The sequence below is a fragment of the Mirounga leonina genome, unplaced genomic scaffold (genome assembly GCF_011800145.1).
Source record: "Mirounga leonina isolate KUSES-001 unplaced genomic scaffold, KU_Mleo_1.0 Mir_114, whole genome shotgun sequence".
In the NCBI taxonomy this organism is placed as follows: domain Eukaryota; kingdom Metazoa; phylum Chordata; class Mammalia; order Carnivora; family Phocidae; genus Mirounga; species Mirounga leonina.
This window is the reverse complement of record NW_023270265.1, coordinates 2,043,864-2,066,815: the sequence shown is the minus strand read 5'-3', so window position 1 is coordinate 2,066,815 and position 22,952 is coordinate 2,043,864. Positions and strand designations below refer to the sequence as shown.

Genomic DNA, 22,952 nt, shown 5'->3' with positions numbered 1-22,952 from the left:
AATTATTGACATATGGAGTTGAGGTAATTGCCTGTTCATTTATCAGGGCAATATAGTTTCTTTTTTTAAATTTTATTTGTTATTTGAGAGAGAGAGAGACGGAGATAGTGAGAGAGAGCATGAGCAGGGAGGAGAGGGGGAAGCAGGCTCCCCGCTGAGCAGGGAGCCTGATGTGGGGCTGGATCCCAGGACCTGGGGATCATGACCCCAGCAGAAGACAGATGCCTAACCAACTGAGCCACCCAGGTGCCCTGGCAATATAGTTTCTTGAGTAAATTGTAAGTAAATTATAAGTCTCTTGAGTATTCTTTACTGCTATGTAGAATAATAGAAACTAGAAATGTGAGCAGCTTTCCTGGTTAACTGTTTGGATATCTCAGTGTAGTGCAGTTTGTCATCCTAATATTTGTGTTGTTATTGGCATTAATCACTTGTAATGGGGCTACTGCTCCTTCATTAGAAAGTGAGATACTCATCACGGTTTTTCCATTTGAATCATTGATCAACTGGACATGGTCATTCTTTGTAGACCTTCTAAAATGTTACCCTGTTCCTTGTAATAGGCTCAACTATTTGCCTTTTTACAAATAGAAAGTAAAACTTCGTATTTTAAAAATATTGTAGGGGCGCCTGGGTGGCTCAGCCGTTAAGCGTCTGCCTTTGGCTCAGGTCATGATCCCGGGGTCCTGGGATCGAGCCCCGCATCGGGCTCCCTGCTCGGCGGGAAGCCTGCTTCTCCCTCTCCCACTCCCCTTGCTTGTGTTCCCTCTCTCGCTGTGTCTCTCTCTGTCAAAAAAATAAAATCTTTAAAAAAAAATTGTAAAAAAATAATAATTGTAAAATTCAAATGTTTCTCCAAGCATGTAGTTAAATTGTTCTGACATATCACTTGTCCTATGTGAGGCCTGTTGTTCTTTTTATACAATTAGAAGACTTATTCCTGGTGGCTTACAACTTTCTAGTATCCTGAGGTCCCCAAACCAAAATTTACTTTTATACTTTTAGGCATTGCAATTACTCATTCAGTGAAACTCATTATTCATACTTTGTTTTGAAAACTTGCTAGTACTTTGGCATGCCTATTACTAAATCTCAGCCAGTGTGTAAAATAGGTATTGTGCCCCGAAAACAAAGTTCAGGACACTTAAGTAGTTAGGATTATACAAAGTAGTAAAAATGTGGAAATTGAACCCATGTCTTCTAACTGCAAGTCTAGTCTTGGTCCCATCTGTATAATATCATAATTATTCAACATCACTTGCCCTTAGAACAACTAGACATTATACTGTATTTTGAACTCTCCTTTTCATAGAAGTAGGATTAAAGCTTTATTCTATTTTATTTTACCCTCATGTGTATACTGTTTTATATTTATCTTTCTCTTTTTCTCCTTTTTTTTTTCTTCTTTTTTTTAAAATTTAGTTTGGGATTGCTAATATCATCTAGCACGGTTATTATCTACCAGCTTAATGATTTTAGTCATTTTTGCATTGAATCATGAATACTACATACATTACAAAGTAATTTCTACATAATTTTAAATTATTATTTTTTTTGCAGATATCGGTTCTCTTTCAACTTAAAAAAATGATTTAAAACTTACAGTGAAGTTACGAGAAATGGTACAAAGAATTCCCATATCCTCTTCAGGCACGTTTACCTGTTGTCAACATTATTGCTATATTTGCTCTACCATTTTCCCTTTCTCTCCATATATACAAATATACACATACCCACAGCCATATACATATTTTTTTCTTCTGAACTATTTCAGAGTAAGTTGTAGACATTATGCTCTTTTACCTCTAAATACTTGAATATTGCCTAAAAAGTTCTTTTCTTTTTAAAAATAGGCTGTTAGATTGATGTGGGTAAAACTCTTAATTGACTTCCTCATATATCTTTAGTAGATGGTACAGTAGAAGGATTATGTTGTTTGGTTCTAGACCTACAACTTAAGTGAAATATTTTGTCATCAGTATTTCTTTGGATCATTTGTTACTGCCTCTCTTGTCCTTGTTCTTTCTGGCTCTCACCTCTAGTTTCTGACACACCTAGAGCAAGTGTGAGAGCTTATTGCCTTACCCTACATAATGCTGCCATTCAGAGCCTGAGAATCTTTTTTTCTGTGACTGCTTTTTTTTCTCTTTGCTCCCTGAACTCAGGGGTGTGTATCATAGGGCAGGCTGAGTTTCAGTAAGCTCCTAATGTGGATACTGGAAACCCCACCTGTCTGCCAAGTCCTTTTGGCTGTGAGCAAAGTGGAGGCTTGGTACCTGTCATTCCTTTGCAGCAGTTGAGCTGAAGGAATGCTGCATGGCTTGTTGAAGTTGCTTAGTAGCTCCGAGTGGGGTGTGTATGAGGGTGTGTATAGAGAGTTGAGGGTCTTTTAATCTGTGTGGGGGATACAGGATCCTTCCTGGTACCATGCTAATCATCAGGGAGTATTTATTGAGTTCCTCCTTATGACATAGGAGCTTTTGGAATAGTTTAATAAAATACCTAATTAAGTCACAGATTTATAATAGTTAAAAAATTCTAGTTCTGCCACTTACTAGTTGATTTGGGCAAGTTAATGTCTTTAAGTTTCACTCTACTGTTCTATAAAATGGAACTATTAACACCTCATAATAGGGCTATTGTAAAGAATAAATAAAGAATGTAAATATAGTGTTAGTACTTGTCTGATACTAGTTAGTATTTCATTTCATACAGTCATTTGGGATATATGACTGATACCATATAAAACAAATAGAGAGTAATAAAAACAAATAGAGGATAATATGACACTACAGTGTATAGTCAAATACTTTAATTGTGACACGTAGATTATAAATAGCCTGGGAATGTAGAGAAGGGAAAGAACAGTCTTGTGCAACTATTTAATGTTCCTGTGCCTCAGTTTTTCCACTGGATATACTGGGTAGTGCTAGGTGATCTCTTACAGAATGATTAAGATGCTTTAGTATTTTTGCTTTTTTAGGTGGTTCATATGATGATAGGAAGTAAGGAAGGGAGAAGCTTGGGGAGCTGTTGGAAACCAAATTTAACACTTAACATTCTTAATTTTTTCCTGTGGACATGGCAGCCTTATAGGAAAGCTTAAAGCTGGAGGTAGAAGTATTTCCTTCCAGTAAAGGTGTTTGCTTTGGTATTTCTCCCCGTTGCCTCACTGGCATTTTAATTAGTTGAAAACTAATGTTGGTCAGTGAATGGCCTCTGATTGTGAGTGCCTCAGATTTAATCTGAGGATTAAGTTATTTGTAACCCAAATTATCTCTTTGATCCTCTGGCAAAAATAAAACATACAAACGAACAGAACAGGAGAAGATTTAGTTCTCTTGGACATGATGTTAAGGACATATGGCTTACTTGCCTTGAGTGTTTCTCTAAGATGGGACATCTTTCCTCAGAACAGAGTCCAGACTGATAACGTGGCCTTCCCACCTTTAAACAGGCTTTCATAGCCATGAACGTGTAAAACACCTTTAAAAATTTCTTTATTCATATCTAACAAACTGTTACATTTCTTAATTTGGTGTATATTTACTTGGTAATATTTTTGTTAGTCTGATTTTGGAAAGTTTGTATTTGGTTTTTGTTTTTGTCCTGATCAACTTTCTTCTAGAAATTTCAGAGAAGTTTCCTATGAAAGTAAATCTGTTTACACCTTTTTTTTTTCCTCGTTGGCTTGAGTGTTTCTCCTTTTTGTTGTTGAGATTTTTTGTTTTTTTTTTGTTGTTGTTGTTTTGTGGGTTTTTTGTGGTTTTTTTTGGGTCATTGTTTGCCAAGGTTTCAAGTTTATAGTGAGAGGTGAGGCAACGTTGATCTTGGCAGAACAGCACAAAGCCAGTTGGCAGAACAGCACAAAGCCAGTAGAGTCATTAAGTGACGCAAGCTTTTAGGTTTTTTTTTTTTTTTTCTTTTTGTTAAAGCTCTCTGGCAGAGCTGGCTATTCTAGTCACAGAGGAAAAGAAGAGAGGAGACTTTCTGAAATTCTGGATAGAATGATAGAAGATGTTTGGGGCATATTAAAAAAAGAGCAGCAGCAGTAAGAACAAAAACCCCATGTAATTAAAACAAAGTTCTTACCTTTGTGGATTCTGTATCAGTTGCTTAGAACTTGAGTTTTTACTTCAGATGATGATGGGACAAGGAATAGAGAAGGCGAGGAGGGTTGCATTGGATTCTTGCTTATCTGTCTGCCTCTCCTTCCAGTTGGAAAAAATCTTCAGTCTACAAGAAGCGTCATCAATAAGTCTAAGGTATACATCCTACCATAATCCTGGATTCTGTTGGAGTTGAGGACTACAGCCACTTCACCACTATTTTATGGAGGCAATTCAAGAAAAATAGAAGGACAGAATACCTAAGGATTTCTCTGTATTAGTACTGTGCCATGTTAAATTTTGGGTATTGTTTGGAGCAAGTTGGGGACGGCTCTGTCATGTGGATCTAAGAAGATACCTGAGTTCCTTGAGCTACATAGATGATGTTTGGAAGGTTGTAAACTCAAAGTATTTCAAGATAAATTCATTGAATTCTGGATTCTCTTTTACAAGTCAGGACTTCAGCAGACAGAAACTCTCTCCCAAAAAGATACAAAGTCTTTTCTGAGTTTTCAAGCTAAATGTGAACAATAATGTCTTGGAAAAGAAACTATTTTTCAGGGGGCCGTGGTAGTGTCCAAGGGATGTTTGCACCTCGAAGCTCAACCTCCATAGCCCCCAGCAAAGGCCTCAGCAATGAGCCAGGACAAAACAGCTGCTTCCTCAACAGTGCCCTGCAGGTAAGGGCAATTTCTTTCCCTCTGGTGAACTTTGACTTTTAGTTACTGATGCTGTTTCCAATAACTCGTTTAAATATAATCCTTGATGGTCTCTGAGGTCAGCAGCCTGAGATTATTTTTAAGTTTATCTGTGTGATCTTAACAAGATCCGTGTGATCTAACAATGAGTCTCAATTACCTCATTTATAGGAAAAAGGGATTAATAATGATAAAAGAAATAATAACTGTGCCTGAAGGGGAAAGTACATGGACTAGATGATCTTAATACTTGTTTATTGACTTTCTTTTTGCTTCCTTTTTTTCCTTTTGAGACCATAATGTTGTATCAACCACTTTCTTTTCTCTAGTAAAGAAAACAAAGTTCTTTCCACAAGTCAAAGACTTTTAGGTATATTACTCTCATCTTCATTAGAAGGCTCTTAGCATTCAGGCTCTTAGCATATACACTGAATGGAGTCCAGTCTTTGTCCATTTCTTCATCTCCTTCCTCTGAGCTCTCCTATAGTGGTTCATGATTAGTGTCTGGTCAGATATGCTTGAACAAAGGTAGTGGAAAGTAACTCCCCCAAGGTGTGATTATCTACTCTAGATTTTCCCTTTTGGTGTTGGTTACCACATTAGTGATCTCAGAATCCCAAAACTTCTTGTCTCCCTGCCTTCTTTGCCCTGTCATGCCCATAGAATGTTAAGTTCATCCCCTTTGGCCTAACTTTCAAGTAATTACTTTCCCCTCTTTTCTGCTCCTCAGAGTAAAAGTAAATGAAATTTGTCACCCAAGATAATTATGCTTGGGTAAAATATTAGTGTTATTGTTTCAGATGTAATGAGAAAAGAAGTTGCTATGAGAGAAGAAAAGACAAGACAATGTATTTGGTATAAAAAGCACTGGATACTCTCTCTAAAATAAGTAAATAAATCTTTAAAAAAAAAAAAAAAAAGGTGCCTGGGTGGCTCAGTTAGTTGAGCAACTGACTCTTGGTTTCAGCTCAGGTTGAGATCTCAGGGCCATGAGATCAAGCCCCGAGTCGGGCTCTGTGCGTAGTGTGGAGTCATCTTGGGACTTTCTTTACTTCTCCCTCTGCCCCTCCCCCTCTGCTCTCACTCATTCTCTCTCTCTAAAATAAATAAATAAATCTTTTTTTTTTTTTTTTGAAAAGCACTGGACCTATGAATTACTTTTAGTGCGTCTATAGACTTGCCTTGTGACCTTATGCAGGTAATAATATTTCAGGATCCTCGTTTGTAATACAAGAATCTTACCAAGCTTATTTATGTAATAGTTTCATAATCGGGGTGCCTGGCTGGCTCAGTCGGTGGAGCGTGTGATTCTTGGTCTCAGGGTTGTGAGTTCAGGCCCCACATTGGGTTACTTAAAAAAAAGTTTTATACTCTCAGTTTTCAAATTTTTATTTGAAAACATTAAAAAAAATCCTATGCTGTTAAGCCTAGAGAAAGAGTTTAACTATATTCCCTCATTACTACCACAAATTCATGCATTTGGGTGGGGTTTGTTAGGTTTTTTTCCCCAGATGCTGCATGTGAGTTTTTTGAGTGACACTGCATAAACTAATAATACTTCTGTAATTTAGAAGCAGGAAAAAAAAAGGTGTTGACATAGGTGTGTGTGTGTGTTTGTGTGTGTGTATGTGTTTACCTCCTTCCTGGCCACAGTCCTGTTTTTATAATTCTGTTTTTTTCCTGTATGTTCTATCTGTATTGAAACAATAATATTTACGACTTTCTGTTCTAGTTTCCAGTGCCATATGGAACACATACTACACACACACACACACACACACGCACACACGCACTTCTAAATCCATACTTAAAGACTGAGTCATTGATGGTTTTGGAGTGCCTATTGTAATCATGTTACAAGTTGAAAATAATTGTTTCTATGAACTAATATTCTAACTTTTGATATGAATGCTATGTTGGCCACAGAAGTATCGAAACCATTATGTTTATTATAAAAAGGTGTTACTTATTTGGGAGTATAGTGTATTTCAAAGAACTTTTGGAATATATACTTTGAAGACACATAAGTAAGAAGAAGCTCCAGAAGTACAGTGCCTTTTCATATATGATGCCATTTAAATGTTTTCTAGAAGGGGAGCTTCCTAAGCCATTATGCTATATATTATACCATTTCTTTTTTAACTAAAAGTCCATAGTGTATTCAGATTTCCTCAGTTTTTGCCTAATATCTTTTTCTGTTCCAGGATCCCATCCAGGATACCACAGTTACATTTTCTTGTCATGTCTCCTTAGGCTTTTCCTGGCTCTGACAGTTTCTCAAAATTTCCTTGTTTTTGATGAACTTTAACAATTTTGAGGAGTAGTACTAGTCAAGTATTTTGTGGGATGTCCCACTATTGGAATTTGTTTGGTATTTTTCTCATAATTAGGCTGGTGTTGTGGGTTTTTGAGAGGAAGACCATAAAAATAAAGTGTCCTTCTCATCACATCATATCTAGGTTACATACTATGAACATGATTTATCACTGTTGATATCACAATTTTTTTATTCTGTTGACATAAAGAAGGTCACAAATCTCTCAGAAAGGTCCAAAAATTGAGAAATCTAACAAAGACAAAATTCCACACTACAATTCAAACTTCTTTTTTTTTTTTTAAAGAATTCTGCAGTTTTGTTTTTTTATAAGATTTTATTTATTTATTTGACAGAGACAGACAGTGAGAGAGGGAACACAAGCAGGGGGAGTTGGAGAGGGAGAAGCAGGCTCCACACTGAGCAGGGAGCCCGATGGCGGGGCTCGATCCCAGGACCCTGGGATCATGACCTGAGCTGAAGGCAGACACTTAACGACTGAGCCACCCAGGTGCCCCCACAATTTAAACTTCTAAATAAGTTTTCAATACCGTATGATTTCACTTATATGTGGAATGTAAAAAGCAAAACAAATGATAAACAAAAAGCAGAATCAGACCTATAAATATGGAGAAAAACTGATGGATGGGAGAGGGGAGGGAGATGGGGGGGTGGGCAAACTGGTGAAGGGGAGTGGGAGATACAGGCTTCCAGTTATGGAATGAATAAGTCATGGGGAGGGGCACTTGGCTGGCTCAGTTGGTAGAGCATGTGACTCTTGATCTCAGGGTTGTGAGTTCAAGCCCTAGGTTGGGTGTGGAGATTACTTAAAAGAGTAATAAAACCTTAAAAAAAAAGTCATGGGAATAAAAGGCACAGCATAAGGAATATAGGCAGTGGTAATGTAATAGTGATGAATGTGACAGATGGCAGCTACACTTGTGTTGGTAAGCACAGCATAACATAGAGACTTGTGGAATCCCTGTGTTATATACCTGAAACCAATGTAACGTGTATCAACTATACTTCAAAAAAAAAAAGTTTGTTCCAAAAAAAAATACATTTTTTGTGTAAAAATCATTAAAATAAACCCTAATTCTAGCTTTTAACCCATAAATTAACCCTTCGGGATCACATTTGTTGTATGTTATACCTTATTTTCTCTGTGTAACCTTCCTTCATTTTCAAGTTAACGTATTTTTTAGAATATAGTTATCTGTCCCTCATGTTAACTAACTCACCCTTTTTGACATTTGTTTTAATATGCTAGAATGAGCTTTTTCTTGGGAATGAAGATATATTCTGTAGTCATTACCTATTTTTGCTTGAATTCTTGAATCTAAGATCACATGGAGGCTTTTTATAGAGTAATGAAGTATTTCCCCTGTTTTTTGCCAGGTTTTATGGCACTTGGACATCTTCCGACGTAGCTTTAGGCAGCTTACAACTCACAAGTGCATGGGCGATTCCTGCATCTTTTGTGCTCTCAAGGTAAGTTCTTCAAATCTGTCTCTTCTCACTACCTTAGGCTGCCAAATGATCAATATAGAGGTAGTTTGGCTAATCAGGGTGATACTAAAGAATTTCTTAATTATCTGCCTGTGGCTTACTGCAGAAGATGAATATGATTTGATGCAAGAAGTTTTGCTTGCATCAAAGAATTGTTACTTGGCTTAGGTAGTCTGTTTTTCTGAACTTTTTTGCCCATACAGCTCTATTTAATGTGATAGGATATTATTCAAATGTGCTTAGATTTTGGGTATTTACCTGAAGAGCTAATTCTAAATTTTTATTTTGAAAGAATAAACAACCAAGTATTTTTATTGGAATTAACTATTGTCTGTTAAAGCTAAATTTAACAACAAACTCTTCCTATTGAGAAAAGCCAGTACTAACATTTTTCCATTACCACATTTAATAGATTCATAATACCCGCTATTTTTATAAAGATTATTTATATATTTATTTATTTCACAGAGAGAGAGAGACAGTGAGAGCAGGAACACAGCAGGGGGAGTGGGAGAGGGAGAAGCAGGCTTCCTGCGGAGCAGGGAGCCCAGGATGGGGCTTGATCCCAGGACCTTGGGATCACAACCTGAGCCAAAGGCAGACGCCCAACAACTGAGCCACCCAGGTGCCCCCATTATATCCATTCTTGACCCCATTGTCTGACTTCCAAATTTTTCATTTCTGAATAAAATGGAATCTGAGGATTCATTTAGAGTATGCTGCAATAGAGGAAGAAGAACTAGGTTGTATAAAAGGCCCATTCTCCATTCCTTATCTGCTTGTCCAACATGGAGCTTCTCTGTGTTTTCTTGGTTTGTATGTACAATAGATTATTTATGACTGGATGAGTCTGCATGAGTTCTGATAAGCATCCGGTGTCATTTTTCAGTCTCAAGAAGTGTGAGTTCTTGGTTTGTGACAGGGATGCTTAGATGTGGTCATCATATGTTTAATTTAATTATTTTTACATCTTGGAGTAAGAACTGTAACAAAAAATCCAGAAGAATTTCCCAGTTATTTTGGCTATTTGCAACAGCTGATTTGAAACAGTTTTTTGAGCAGCATCACTTCAGAGTTTTAAGTCCGTGATGGGCAGATATCTTTAGAAAGAGATGACTGAGTCTTCTGAACATTTTATCGCTTAGGTCACAGATATCTTTTTTCTTTCCCCCTTAGAAGCTTTGAAACTTTTAGCAAAATACATGTTATTGATTAATTGGGAGTTTGAATATGAATTTTAATGAAACCAAATCTTTTACAAGTTGTAACATTTCTGACTATGCCCACTCAGAAGTCCATCCACATGAGTATTTGGCTTGATTTTCTGAAGGGCAGAGTAACAGTAAGTATCTAATTTTAGGTAAACAAGAAATATAGTGGTCCTCTCGCCACAAATCCAAGGGAAGTCTGGTTCATGGCATTAAAACAAAAAACCGAAGTAAGATACTTGCTAGAGAAAACTGAATCCTGGAGAAATCCCTGATAGAGGAATCTCCTGAAACTAGAAACTCTCATCTGTACCAGGAAGGGATGACAGAACTTCTGTGAACCCCTCACATGGCTTTGATTAGTCAGGACTGTGCCATCCTCTTCATTGACCCAGGTGGGACTCTGATGAACTGGCTGTAGCAGCGTTAATTATGTTTTAATTTCCAGAAGCACAAATTATTATTGAGATATAAATTAGTATCATTATAGAAACCAAATAGATGAAGAAAACCAAGCACGAGACTTCATGGGACACTTTCTGAGATACCCAAGTACAGAAAGGAAGATGTTTTTCAACTTATGAGGGCTGAGGATGTACCTTGGGACTCTTTCAGAGAAGCAGTTGCTTATGGCAGATAGGTAAATCGGCTTGGGGAATCAAAGGCTGTATTTTGGATCTTCATAATTCTGAGAAGTTCTAGTACTTTCCTTATTACATCATTGAGCTATCAATTAGGTTTATTTTCCTTCACTGCTTCTTTTGTTACATTGGGAGTATTTTTTTTTTTAAAGATTTTATTTATTTATTTGAGAGAGAGAATGAGAGACAGAGAGCATGAGAGGGAGGAGGGTCAGAGGGAGAAGCAGACTCCCTGCCGAGCAGGGAGCCCGATGCGGGACTCGATCCTGGGACTCCAGGATCATGACCTGAGCCGAAGGCAGTCGCTTAACCAACTGAGCCACCCAGGCGCCCACATTGGGAGTATATTAAAAATTTGATGTTTTTCCCTAAAGTGCCTTTCAGTCCCTCAGTGCTATATAAGTGTTAAATAATTAAGCTCTAGCTTGCATTCTTTTCATTATTGTATACCTCATTTGAAAATTATAAATAGATTTACATTGCAAATGGATTAATTTGACTGTATGGATGAGCTGAACATCGTTCTAATAGTTGAGAAATTTAAATTGTTAGAATGGCCATATTCCTTCATTCAGGAGGACTTTTTTTTCTGAGAGAAGAGAAGGGATATTGAGTGTTTGGAAGAGTAAATCTGGGATGGACCATCAGCACCTGGAATACCTCTTTTTTGTTCCCTACTTTAATTTTTTTTTTTTTTTTTTTTAGAGAGAGAGGGCAGAGGTGGGGCGCGGGGCAGAGGGAGAGGGAGGGAGAGAATCTTAAGCAGTCTCCTATGCCCAGCAGGAAGCCTGATGCAAGGCTTGATCTCACAACCCTGAGATCATGACCTGAGCCAAAATCAAGAGTCGGATGCTTAACCAACTGAGCCACCCAGGTGCCCCTAAAAATATTTTTATAGAATATGAAATAATATGATTCATCATTGAGCTAGATTCTAGTCCAGTATAATAAGACAAAAGGACAGATAAAGATTAGAAAGAAAGACGCAGAGTTATTATACGCAGATGATCTGATTGGCTATTAAAAAAATCTCAAAGTATCTACTGATACATCAGTAGAATCAATAAGAGGATTTAGCAGGTTGTTGCCTGTAAGATGAAGGTATAACATTCAATTGTATTTCTATATACTAGCAACTAATAGAAAATGCAAGTTAGAAAGAGTTTTTGTAACAGTAACAAAGTATATAAAATAGACACGAATAAATCTAACAAAAAAGATACGACATTTATATAAAATCCCCACAGAGATCCAGTATAATGAATAATTACAAAGTGAACATCCTTGTAACAAGTCTTTAGGTGAAAATAGAATACTGCCAGTACCATAAACATTCACCCTCCCTTCTTTCTCAGTCACGTCTCCTTCTTTCTCCCAGAAGTAGCCACTTTTCTAATATTTGTGGTAATCACTGCTTTGTTTTTTTTTTTTTAAAGATTTTATTTATTTATTTGAGAGAGAGAGAAAGAGAGAGAGAGAACACCTGAGAGGGGATAGGGTCAGAGGACGAAGCAGACTCCCTGCCGAGCAGGAAGTCCGATGTGGGACTCGATCCCGGGACTCCAGGATCATGACCTGAGCTGAAGGCAGTCGCTTAACCAACTGAGCCACCCAGGCGCCCCAATCACTGCTTTGTTTTATCTGATAGTTTTACTACCTATGTATCCATTCTTAAACAATCTAATTTAAAAATTATCTGTTTTTAAAAGATTTACTTATTTATTTTAGAGAGATAGAGGGAGTGCAACAGCACAGAGGGGAGGAACAAAGGGGAGGGGCAAAGGGAGAGAGAGTCTTAAGCAGACTCTGCACTGAACACAGAGCCCGACTCAGGGCTCCATCTCACGACTCTGAGATCACGACTTGAGCTGAAACCAAGAGTCAGTCACTTAACTGACTGTGCCACTCAGGTGTCCTGTAAATGGAATCATCTTATGTGTGTGTGTGTGTCTTCTTTAGTGCAGCAATATGTTTATAAGATCATATTGTTATGTGTAGGTTGACTTTGTTCATCTTCTTTATTATATGGTATTTCATTGTGTAAATAAACCAGTTTGTTTATTTTATTGCTGGTAGTCATTTGGATTATTTCCAGTTTTTTATTTTTTATGAACAATATTGCCAAGAACATTCTTGTATATATCTATATATGTATACACATTTTTTTTGTATATATGCCCAGGAATGGAATTACTGGATCATAGGATATGTATATTTACAATTTTTTTTTATATTGCCAACTGCTTTCCAATATTTCCATATGTTTTCCAATGTGGTGATGCTAATGTGCATTCTGACCAGCAGGTTTGTCCTGGAAGTTGAGTAAATTCAATTCTGAACTCCTTATGACAAATAGGGAAGGATAGACAGGACATTCTTGAAGAATAATAACAAAATGAGAGACTTGCCTTGTGTATCAGTCAGAGTAGACTAAGTTATGCTTTGGTAACAAGTTAAAATCTCAGTGATAAATATACAAAATATTTATTTTGCATTCCCATTACTTGTCGACTGCAGGTTAGTAGGAAAACCCTACTGATTGTAGTCACTCAGGAACTCAGGTGCCAAAGCTACAACCAAGTTGGCTATTACTAGTGGCCAAGTCAGAGCGGACATTTGAATGTTCCACAGGTCACTTCTGCTCAGAGCTCACTGACCAGAAATAAAATCATATGGCTCCAGTGAATCCCAAGCGGGCCCGGAAGTATGATCCTATCAAAATCCTTGGGAGAGGATTGAACCAGAGATACTTAGCAAAAGTACTAATGACTACTGTACTTTATTAGATATAAAACCACATCAGTTTAAAACTATAGTAATTAAGACAATGTGGTATCAACACAGTATGACTAATAAATCGATGGATCAAAGTTAAGAGTTCAGAAATAGACATATAGAAACTTACTACTTGCCCTGTGAATCAAAGGAGAAAGTGAACTTTTCTTTCTTTCTTTTTTTTTTTAATTTATTTGAGAGAGAGAGAATGAGAGACAGAGAGCACGAGAGAGAAGAGGGCAGAGGAAGAAGCAGACCCCCTCCTGAGCAGGGAGCCCGATGCGGGACTTGATCCCGGGACTCCAGGATCATGACCTGAGCCGAAGGCAGTCGCTTAACCAACTGAGCCACCTAGGCACCCGAAAGTGAACTTTTCAATAAATGGTGATTAGATAATTGGTTATCCATATAGAAAGAAAAAGGAAATTAGAACCCTACCTCATATTATTACCAAAGGTATGAATTTCAGCTGAGTTAAGGACTAAAACATGAAAGGACTTTTTTAAAGTTTTAGAAGAAAATATTAAAGAATATCATGACCTCAGAGATAGATGGGATTTATTAAATAAGACAAGAAAAACACAAAGTTAAAAAAATTGATAACATTTTACTACAGAAAATTCAAAAACCTCTGTTCATCAGAAGACTCCAGAAGAGGGTAAAGACACAAGGCCACACACTGGGAGGAAATATCTGCAATATATTATATAACTAACAAAGTATTGGTACTCAGCATAGAACTTCAGAGAAGAATTTCTATAAAGAATAAGTAAAGGATAATTGAGTTAGTGGGAAAATGGGTAAAAAACATAAACAGGCATTTCTCAGAACAGGAAACCCAAAAGACCTTTAAGCATACGAAAGATTCTTACCCTCCTACGTAATTCAAGAAATGTAAACTAAACCAATACTCTTCAGATTAGAAATTTAAAAATCAGTTAAGATTGTTACCTGAAAGGTGGAATAATAAGAATTTATATACAGTTGCTGGTTGGAATATAAATTGATACCACTAGTTAGGGAAATAGTTTGTTATTACATTTTTCAGGTAAAATTAAAGTAGCGTATACCCTACCACTCAGTAATTCCACTCCTAGATACATGTTGTAGAGAACTTCCTTGTATATACATATCAGAAGATATATTCGAGAATGTTCAAAGTAGTATTTTTTTGTGATTATAGAAAAATGGAAACAGCCCATTCCAACTATAGTAGAATATATATAAAAATTACAGTTTGTTCCTCAAGTAAGACACTATATAGCAGTGAAAATGAATAGCCTTTAGCTCTATATATCAGCTTGGATTAATCACAAAAATATTACACTGACTGAAAAAAGCAAGTCATAGAGGACTATATAAACTGATTCCATTTATATACAAAGTAAAAACGGGCAAAACTAAACAATATGTTGTTCAGGGATACAGGTATGTGATAAAACTGTAGAGAAAAGGGAATGATTTTCATAAAATTCATAAAGTGGAGGGGGGAGATTATAATCAATTGGGGAGTTTCACACTCATTGATAGTTTTTCCTTTTTTTTTTTTTTTTTAAGATTTTATTTATTTATTTGACAGAGAGAGACACAGCAAGAGAGGGAACACCAGCAGGGGGAGGGGGAGAGGGAGAAGCAGGCTCCCCGCAGAGCAGGGAGCCTGATGCGGGACTCGATCCCAGGACCCTGGGATCATGACCTGAGCCGAAGGCAGTCGCTTAACCAACTGAGCCACCCAGGCGCCCTCCATTTCTTTTTTTTTAATTTTTAAAAGATTTTATTTGTTTATTTGAGAGGGAGAGAGAAAGAGAGAGAGCACAAGCAGAGGGAGTGGCAGAGAGAGAGGGAGAAGTAGGCTCTTTGCTGAGCAGGGAGCCCAATGCGGGACTCAATCCCGGGACCCTGGGATCATGACCTGAGCTGAAGGCAGACGCTTAACTGACTGAGCCACCCAGGTGCCCCTAATTTTTCCATTTCTTAAATTGGGTGGTGGACACATGGGCATTTCTTTATTATTCTTTGGCTAAATATATATGTCCTGCTTGTTTTTAATATAAATGATGATTTTTACTAAATGTACTACAGGGGTGCCTGGCTGGCTCTGTCAGTGCAACTCTTGATCTCAGGGTTGTAAGTTCAAGCCCCACACTGGGTGTAGAGATCACTTAAAATAAAATCTTTTTTTTTTTTTTTTAAAGATTTTATTTATTTATTTGAGAGAGAGAGAATGAGAGACAGAGAGCATGAGAGGGAAGAGGGCAGAGGGAGAAGCAGACCCCCTGCCGAGCAGGGAGCCCGATGTGGGCCTCAATCCCGGGACTCCAGGATCATGACCTGAGCCGAAGGCAGTCGCTTAACCAACTGAGCCACCCAGGCGCCCTAAAATAAAATCTTAACAACAACAAAATAAACATACTGCAGTCATTTTAGAAAGCACACTAAAGTGTAAAGAGGAAAGCTGGAAATTGCCTGAATTCATCACAGAAATTGTCATTTCTCTTTATGCCTCCTCTCTGGTCAATGTATTTCTAGAAATAAGTTTTTCCGTCCACTTATAGTAAAAAGAATACTTTTTTTTCAGACCCCTGAATTGCCTCTCCATCTCCAGTATCATCCTACGTCATTTGTTCTAACCTAAGAATATGCTGGAGTGCTATTTTGAAGTTACTCCCTCCTTGTATAACCTTGAAGAATTACTTAAAAATGTATGATTATAGGCATTTAAAAAACTAATTTCATACTTTCTTTTCCCTTCCTTTCCTTCCTCAGGCGCTCTCCATCAGCTATGATAGCAGATGGTACACTCTCTATGCCTACCTCTTAGACATTGAAGATGTTACTCACTTTGCCTGGATCCCTTGGCACCCAAAACAAACAACAGTAAACAAAACAACACATCCCTTTTATTTTATTTTATTTATTTAAAGATTTTATTTATTTATTTGAGACAGAGAGAATGAGAGAGACAGAGAGCACATGAGAGGGGGGAGGGTCAGAGGGAGAAGCAGGCTCCCTGCCGAGCAGGGAGCCTGATGCGGGACTCGATCCCGGGACTCCAGGATCATGACCTGAGCCGAAGGCAGTCGCTTAACCAGCTGAGCCACCCAGACACCCAACACATCCCTTTTAAACCAAACCAAATCCAGTCCTTTCAGAACTCCAATTCAGAAACATATCTTCTCTTTCCCCCCCCCAGAAATATATCTTCCTAATGAAGTTTTAAAAATATTACCTCTATCTAGACCCATGATTGTTTTACTTAATAGTATTTAGCATGGCTGAATGAGTTTTTGGGAAGGTGGCTCAGCATTTCCTCCCTGTTGGTATTCCTTAAGGTGCGTGCACCATAATATAAACACTTAACTTCTCTGGGTTCATATATTCTTTAAGTAGTTCTTGGATTTTAGTTATAAAGTCTTGGGTACTTGCCTTTTTCTTCTCTTTTTTCTTTTTGTCTTTTATGCTCTCTCTCACTCTTGTTCTACTTCAGATTTTCATTGTGACTTCTGGTTTTATACTTTTTTTTTCAGTAGGTCTGCTTAATCTTGGATTTTATGCCTCATTTAGTTAGGGAACGGTGAGATGTATGTGTGTAGTGGGGGTCCTGAGGAGTTGGTGGTGGGAAGATCTGCTGAAGAGTCAAAAGCCTGGGATTCTGTCAAACAAAGCAGTTATCTGGTATCCTACAATTAAGTTACATGTTAACTTTGTGGTGTCCCAGTGTGGGTGTAATTCTATATATTTAAATCCCATTTTTTTTTCTCTGCCTATTTAAAAATTAGAGGAATGTTTGGTGACGCAAATAAGAATTCCTTTTTGCTGGTACTTCGTGTCCTATTTGCATTCTTTAGTGCTAAGTTTGAAATGTAAAATTCTTATATCATAGATTTTTTTCAAAATAGGGAACTCCAAAATTCTTGAATTTGAAGTACTCTGTAAGAACTTGCCGATTCTATGAAGTCAGAATTCTTTATGTTGGTACATAATTGTTTAGCTCTAGAACCCAGTATTAAGAACAAAAAGAGACATAAACATGTTCCTAGATGAATCAGAAGCTAGCCAACTTTCCCGTAATCTAATGTTTTGGATGAAGGATTTGCGCTTCTGAGTCTGGCTAGAAGATACGTATCCCTGCTTTTTCTCTACTTTTTATTTACCTTGCATCAACCCTTAAAATGCCTTTACTATTGGTCTAATGTGAACAACTTTTATATAATATTTTTGCTTTTTCTTCTGCTCTCCGAATGTTTGTCAGTATTTTTGTGCCTTGTGACCATCACCAGGTACCATAGTATATGTTGTATCCAGAGCTTATAATTGCTTTTTGGTGGTTTATACACAATATTTAGGATAATCCATTTCTTTTGGTTCTGTAAAATGTACTGTTTTTTTTTCTATGTTACTTGATACTAAGTTCCTAAAGTAATTTCAGCCTTCAAATCTTGCATGCAAATTATTAATGATGGCTTTCATTAAAAAGAATTTGTGTCAGTGTGTCTTTCTTCTTACTGGGTTTGAACCGCAATGCCTTTCAACACTGATTAAGCAAATAGAAGCGATTTGTATGCTTATTGCCCTGTTCCTTCTGAATCTACAAATTTATTCCCATCTAGTGTTACTAAAAGATATTTCCTAACCTGAACTGTTGTCATGCCTATAGCCTAGAGCTCTTATTTATTATTCATATTGAATCTGCCCTTTTGCCCCCAGCTCCCAGGGTATGATTTTACTTTGGTGTTGGCTTATTTATTTATCTCTGTCCAGGGGAGGAAATCCGTCCTCTGTGCTTAGTATGCCACAAAGATTTTGTTCTCCTTCCAGGGATTGTACTAGAGGCTTTGCAGTGTGCCAAGATGTAGGACAGAGTGTTTTTTGTTATAGGCAAAGAAGAATGCTTCATTGATTAAATTCAACAAATCTTCTCAATTAGTGATTTTTCTTTTAAGAATGCTAGTACAAGGCGTCAAAGCCAGGGAATGTTGGTAATGCTGAGGGTAGGTGGGGAGGAAATAGGTTTTTGTGTATAAGGTGTTGTGTAATGTAAGTCTGTATTTGTAGAGCAGTAAGAATGTTTGAAAGGGGCAGGAAAATCTGTGTTCTGTTGATAACCCACCTGTTAATTGGGGGGATATTTGAGAGTTCAGAGAATAAATACCTCAATATATTTTTAAGTAGCTGTTCCTCTATTGGGTATTGAAGCTTAAGCACAGGGAGTAAAGTAATATGGGAGATTACTCATTGTTCATTATCAGTCCAATCCTTTTTTTTTGTAGATTATTGGAATAGAAGGTTCTTCATTGTCCTATAGTCATGGCCAGTATCAGAGAAGAGTAAATCCATTATGCTGGACTATTTAAACCAGGAAATTAGATTTCTAATATGTTCCCTGGAAATTTTAGCTAGTAATAAACAGCCCTCACGTGAAGAAGCTATATCCCTATGTCTAATGCAGATATCATCTACTTGAGTTGAACTTCTTTGTTTTGCTTATCTATGGGATATGAGCATATGTATGTGGCCTTTTGGTTAACCTTTCTTAGTCTTGAAGTCCTATTAGGCTGTACCGAAATATTCTCAACTAATTTAACCATTGACATAACTTGGATAGTATAAAGTTGAGTCTTTTATCCTTTTTAAAATTTGGAGTTTAGAATTTTACATGATATTCAAATAGAGGGGTGTGGCTGCAAGGAAAAACATAGTAGATCATCATGATTCTTTCCTTTCCAGAGTTTATGGCAGAACCTGAAACTTATACAATCTCAAAATCTTTGTGCATGTCCAGAAGGGTCCCCCTTTTCATTTCCCCTGTGGGGTAAGTGGTTATGGTATTGATTCTCAAAATTTGATTTAAATACTGTTGGTTATCTCTAAGGTCCTGCATTTTTTATCTTGACAAAAATTAGCAAGTTGACTATTATATTTTGTAAAATCTCACCATTGGTTTGTGATTTCCCACTAAAAGCAATACCATCCTCTGGTGGAATTTAGCCTGTCTCTGTTCTATGGCTCTCTGTCCAGTGTCTTGAAGTCTTGGTATTTCTTTCTGTGTCTCTGTCTTTGTGTGTATATGGGTGTCTGTCTCTTTTGCACTGATAACAGGAATGAGGGTGATAGGTAGCTTATGATGGTGTTTAACTTCACCACTGCAGGTCTACAAAGTGTTGGGTTATGAACTCAAAGAGTGCAAATGAAGCCCTAAACTCACGGGGAGAGATGGTATTGATAACTGAATTTACTTAAAAGGACTGATATAGGATATGCAGATAATTTTCTAATCATGAAGTCCAGAAAAGGTAGGTATTTTTAGACATAAGGTTAAGGAATCCCAGTGGAGAAACTAGCCAGCTGTTCTCTGCCTTCTCCAGTGTTGAAGTAAGAGTTTCTATTAAACTGACTGGATATTTGATAATATTGAAGAATTACTATTACCCTTTTCTAAGTGTGGTAATTATATTATGGTTATGTTTTAAACAAAAAGAATTCTTATTTTTTAGAGACATACCCTGAAATGTTTACAGATGAATAATGTCTGGCATTTGATTCAAAATGAGCTGGGAATGGGGTAAGTGGGTGGGTTGTATATATGAAATGAGATTGGTCACAGGCTGATAATTGTTGAAGATAGATAATAGGTACATGGGAGTTTGTTGTGGTATTTTGTCTACTCTAGTATGTTTGAGATTTTCTGCAATAAAATGTTAAAAATCCAATGTTATGTTTTGGGTGCCAAAATGGCAAACATTTATATGTTCTTTCCCCTCTTGAAAGAGAATGTTCGAGATTCTTTTGAACACATAAAACTAGTGAATAGTTTTCTTTTCCAGTAGTCCTCAAGGAGTAGTAGCTCCTTTATCTTTCTTTCAGAGGGTTGTTTTTACAAACAGGCTTGATTGGCCACATTCAGGTTTACAAGTTACTTAAGTCTCTGATTTCCAGGAGATGTGGAGAAAAGGAGTGATTATGAGAGCCAAAATGATGAGAGATTTGGGAAGCCCAGATCAAGAAGAGAAAACCTAAGAACTGAGTTAGTAGCAGTGCATAAAGTGTGTCATGCCTTTGCAAAGTTATTCTTGCACACCCTTCAGGGATGAGTTGGACTGCTAACTTTCCAAAAACCAAGAGTCCATAAAGCATCAAATTTAGTGATGGCCCTTCTCCTGACCCTCATCTTCTCTACTCATGACTTCTTTTAGATGCAAGGCTAGAAAGTCCTGAGAGAGAAATAAATAGCTGTTCCCCACCTAAAGACAAAAGTCTGTGTTTTAGGGGGAAAAAAACTTAAGCAACAGCTGCATTTGTAGATGCCAAAGCACAAAGACTTTCTGTCTTTATGGCACTTTTATCTTATTTACATGTTTTTACTAATCCAAATAATTATGTGCTCATGTGGGTAGAATTGTTTGCTCCATGATCCAAGAGAAATGGGTGGGGAAGCACCTGCTTTTAGTCATTAAAGTCTTAATGCTTTTGCACTGCATCCAAGAAAATAGTTAACAGACAAAAAGTAATTTGCCTTTTCCTGAGAATGAAAAGGAAGACCTCTTTGGTTTCACTTTGTGAAGAAGAGCAGAGAGAAACCTCAAAGGTGGGTTTTCTCTGTTTGTTGAAATGAAACCATCATGGTCCCCATAGGGAAAAATAATTCCTGGGTTTTGGTTCTTCCTGCCCTTTCTCACTCCCTGCCACAGAACTCAGCAATTGGAAGAATACCAGTTTTTGTTCCTTATTGGTGCTACCACCTGTTCTTATTGCTGAACTAAATGTTCTTGGCTTTCTTTGGTGTGAATAGGATCTCCCTCTGGGAAAGGTGGGAGGAGGGTGAAAATGGGAACAGGAGGAGGCCCGTTCCAGCCCTTGTGCTCATGTGAGAGGGACACACAGGGGTTAGTGTGCTGCCCTAACAGAGGGGCTTTGTGCTACAGCTTCTTACAGAGCTGCAGCTCCACAGATGCATGCTGGGAGAGCTCAGGCTGCTTCATCCCTGGTACACTTGCTTTTTCCTAACAATAGCAGAGCAAGACTGATAATAATAGTTACAATAAAATAAAGAAGATGCAGGCATTCTGAATACATTCAGATACTCATTGTGTGTGGAGAAAGTTGCCTGTAATTAAGAGATGAGAAAAGAGTATAGTTTGGAGACATTGATGACACCAGACACAAGTCAGATCTGTTATTGCATATCCATTGTGCATGTAAGCAGAGCTCTGACTTTAGGTCTTTCCCTTTCTATGCTGAAACCTTTCTTATATAGTCATGGGAAATCTGCCTTTCCTAAATAAGAGCAACAGAAAGAGAAAAGATTAGTCCTTCCTACCCAGATTTCAGAGACTAGGGAGGTAGCTCAAAGTAGATGCATTTCTGACCCAAGGTCAGTAGCAGACAGGCTTCTTAGTAACCTAAAAATATAATGACAATAATAATAATAATAATAATAATAATAATAACAATAACAACAACAACAACAACAATGGCAGCTAATACTTAGATAGCACTTATACAGCCAGGCATTAGTCTAAGGTATAGAGATATAGATAATTCATTTAATCCATAAATAACCCTAGGAGGTAAGTACTATTACTAATCCTCTTTTAAAAGAGGAAACTGAAGCCTAGAGAAGTTAAGTAACTTTTCTAAGGTCACAGAGATGGTAGATAATAGGACTGGGATTTTGAACCCAGATAGTCTGGTTCCAGAGTCCATGCTCTTAACTATTACTCTATACCATCTCTCAGTGGAGTCCTGTCCTTTCTCAAGCAGGGTCATCTGAACCACAGAACACAGAACATAACTTGAGTGACTATTTTAATTCTCTCTGGATAATAACATAACTACTGCATGTATAGGAGAGACGTTAGTTCATTAGGAATTGTTGATGCCTTAGAGTATTAGGGCTTAATTCTTGAGTGAACTCAGTTGAGAAGGACTAAAGGGGCTGTAGTTTGCAAATATCACATTTGTACATAACTGTCCTGGAACTAATTTCGCATTGGTTTGTTTTGAAACCAGTTTTGAGCTCTGCACAGAGGACCAAACCTCATCCATCCCATGCTCTAGAGATAGAGCTTTTGTTAGCAGTAATATCTTAGCATTAACAATTGAGAAGAATAGCAAGTTGGGATGTGATAGTGCTCACTTAGTGTTTTCAGTTGTCAAACCACTATTTGTAAAAGCAGTCACTGCTTCTTGAGCCACTTTTTCCTTTCTCTGTTCCTCTGTTTCAGAATCCTATAGGTCACTTGGTGTAGATATCCAATTGTCCTCTGAGAATGTTTAACTATGGTCCTAGACCGTTCCTTTTGGTCTAGTTTAAGGGTCACTGATAGTGAAGGTCCTGCCTTGCCCTTCCCTGATCTTAAATATATTTGTGAAAAATGTCTAGGTGGTTAATCCAAAATAACTTGGAGTACTTATAATAGATTTCCCCCAGCTCCTAACTTATAAAATAATACTAAATATGTATTATTTAGTACTGTCTCCACATTGTATGGAATTCTTTGTAGGAAATAATAGCAGGTTATGTAGCAAATTGTTCTTGAGCTGCTTTTGGGATAGATGTTCAATGTATATGAGGAAGAACAGTGCTAGTAAGAGAGTAGAATGAGGAAAAAACAGTTCTAACTTGAAATCAGCAGAGTGAGGTTTAATTCCATTTTGCTTTAACCAGTTATATTACCTTAAGAAAAATTCTAAACTTT

The 22,952-nt window shown here is 37.3% G+C and overlaps 1 protein-coding gene across 9 annotated transcripts in view; it reads left to right on the top strand.

Annotated features, from left to right (window-relative positions):
• The window catches only part of USP54 (ubiquitin specific peptidase 54), a 120,669-nt gene that overhangs the window by 56,656 nt on the left and 41,061 nt on the right, over positions 1-22,952 (top strand). For 4 of the 9 annotated variants that reach the window (XM_035021692.1, XM_035021684.1, XM_035021700.1 and 1 more), the window contains exons 1-2: positions 3,896-4,789; positions 8,520-8,612. In XM_035021692.1, coding sequence (XP_034877583.1) covers positions 4,643-4,789; positions 8,520-8,612 — 240 coding nt within the window. In that variant the 5' untranslated portion in view covers positions 3,896-4,642. Of the gene's footprint in view, positions 1-3,894; positions 4,790-8,519; positions 8,613-22,952 lie in introns of those variants that run through there. The other 5 variants (XM_035021667.1, XM_035021660.1, XM_035021652.1 and 2 more) reach the window with 3 other exon arrangements.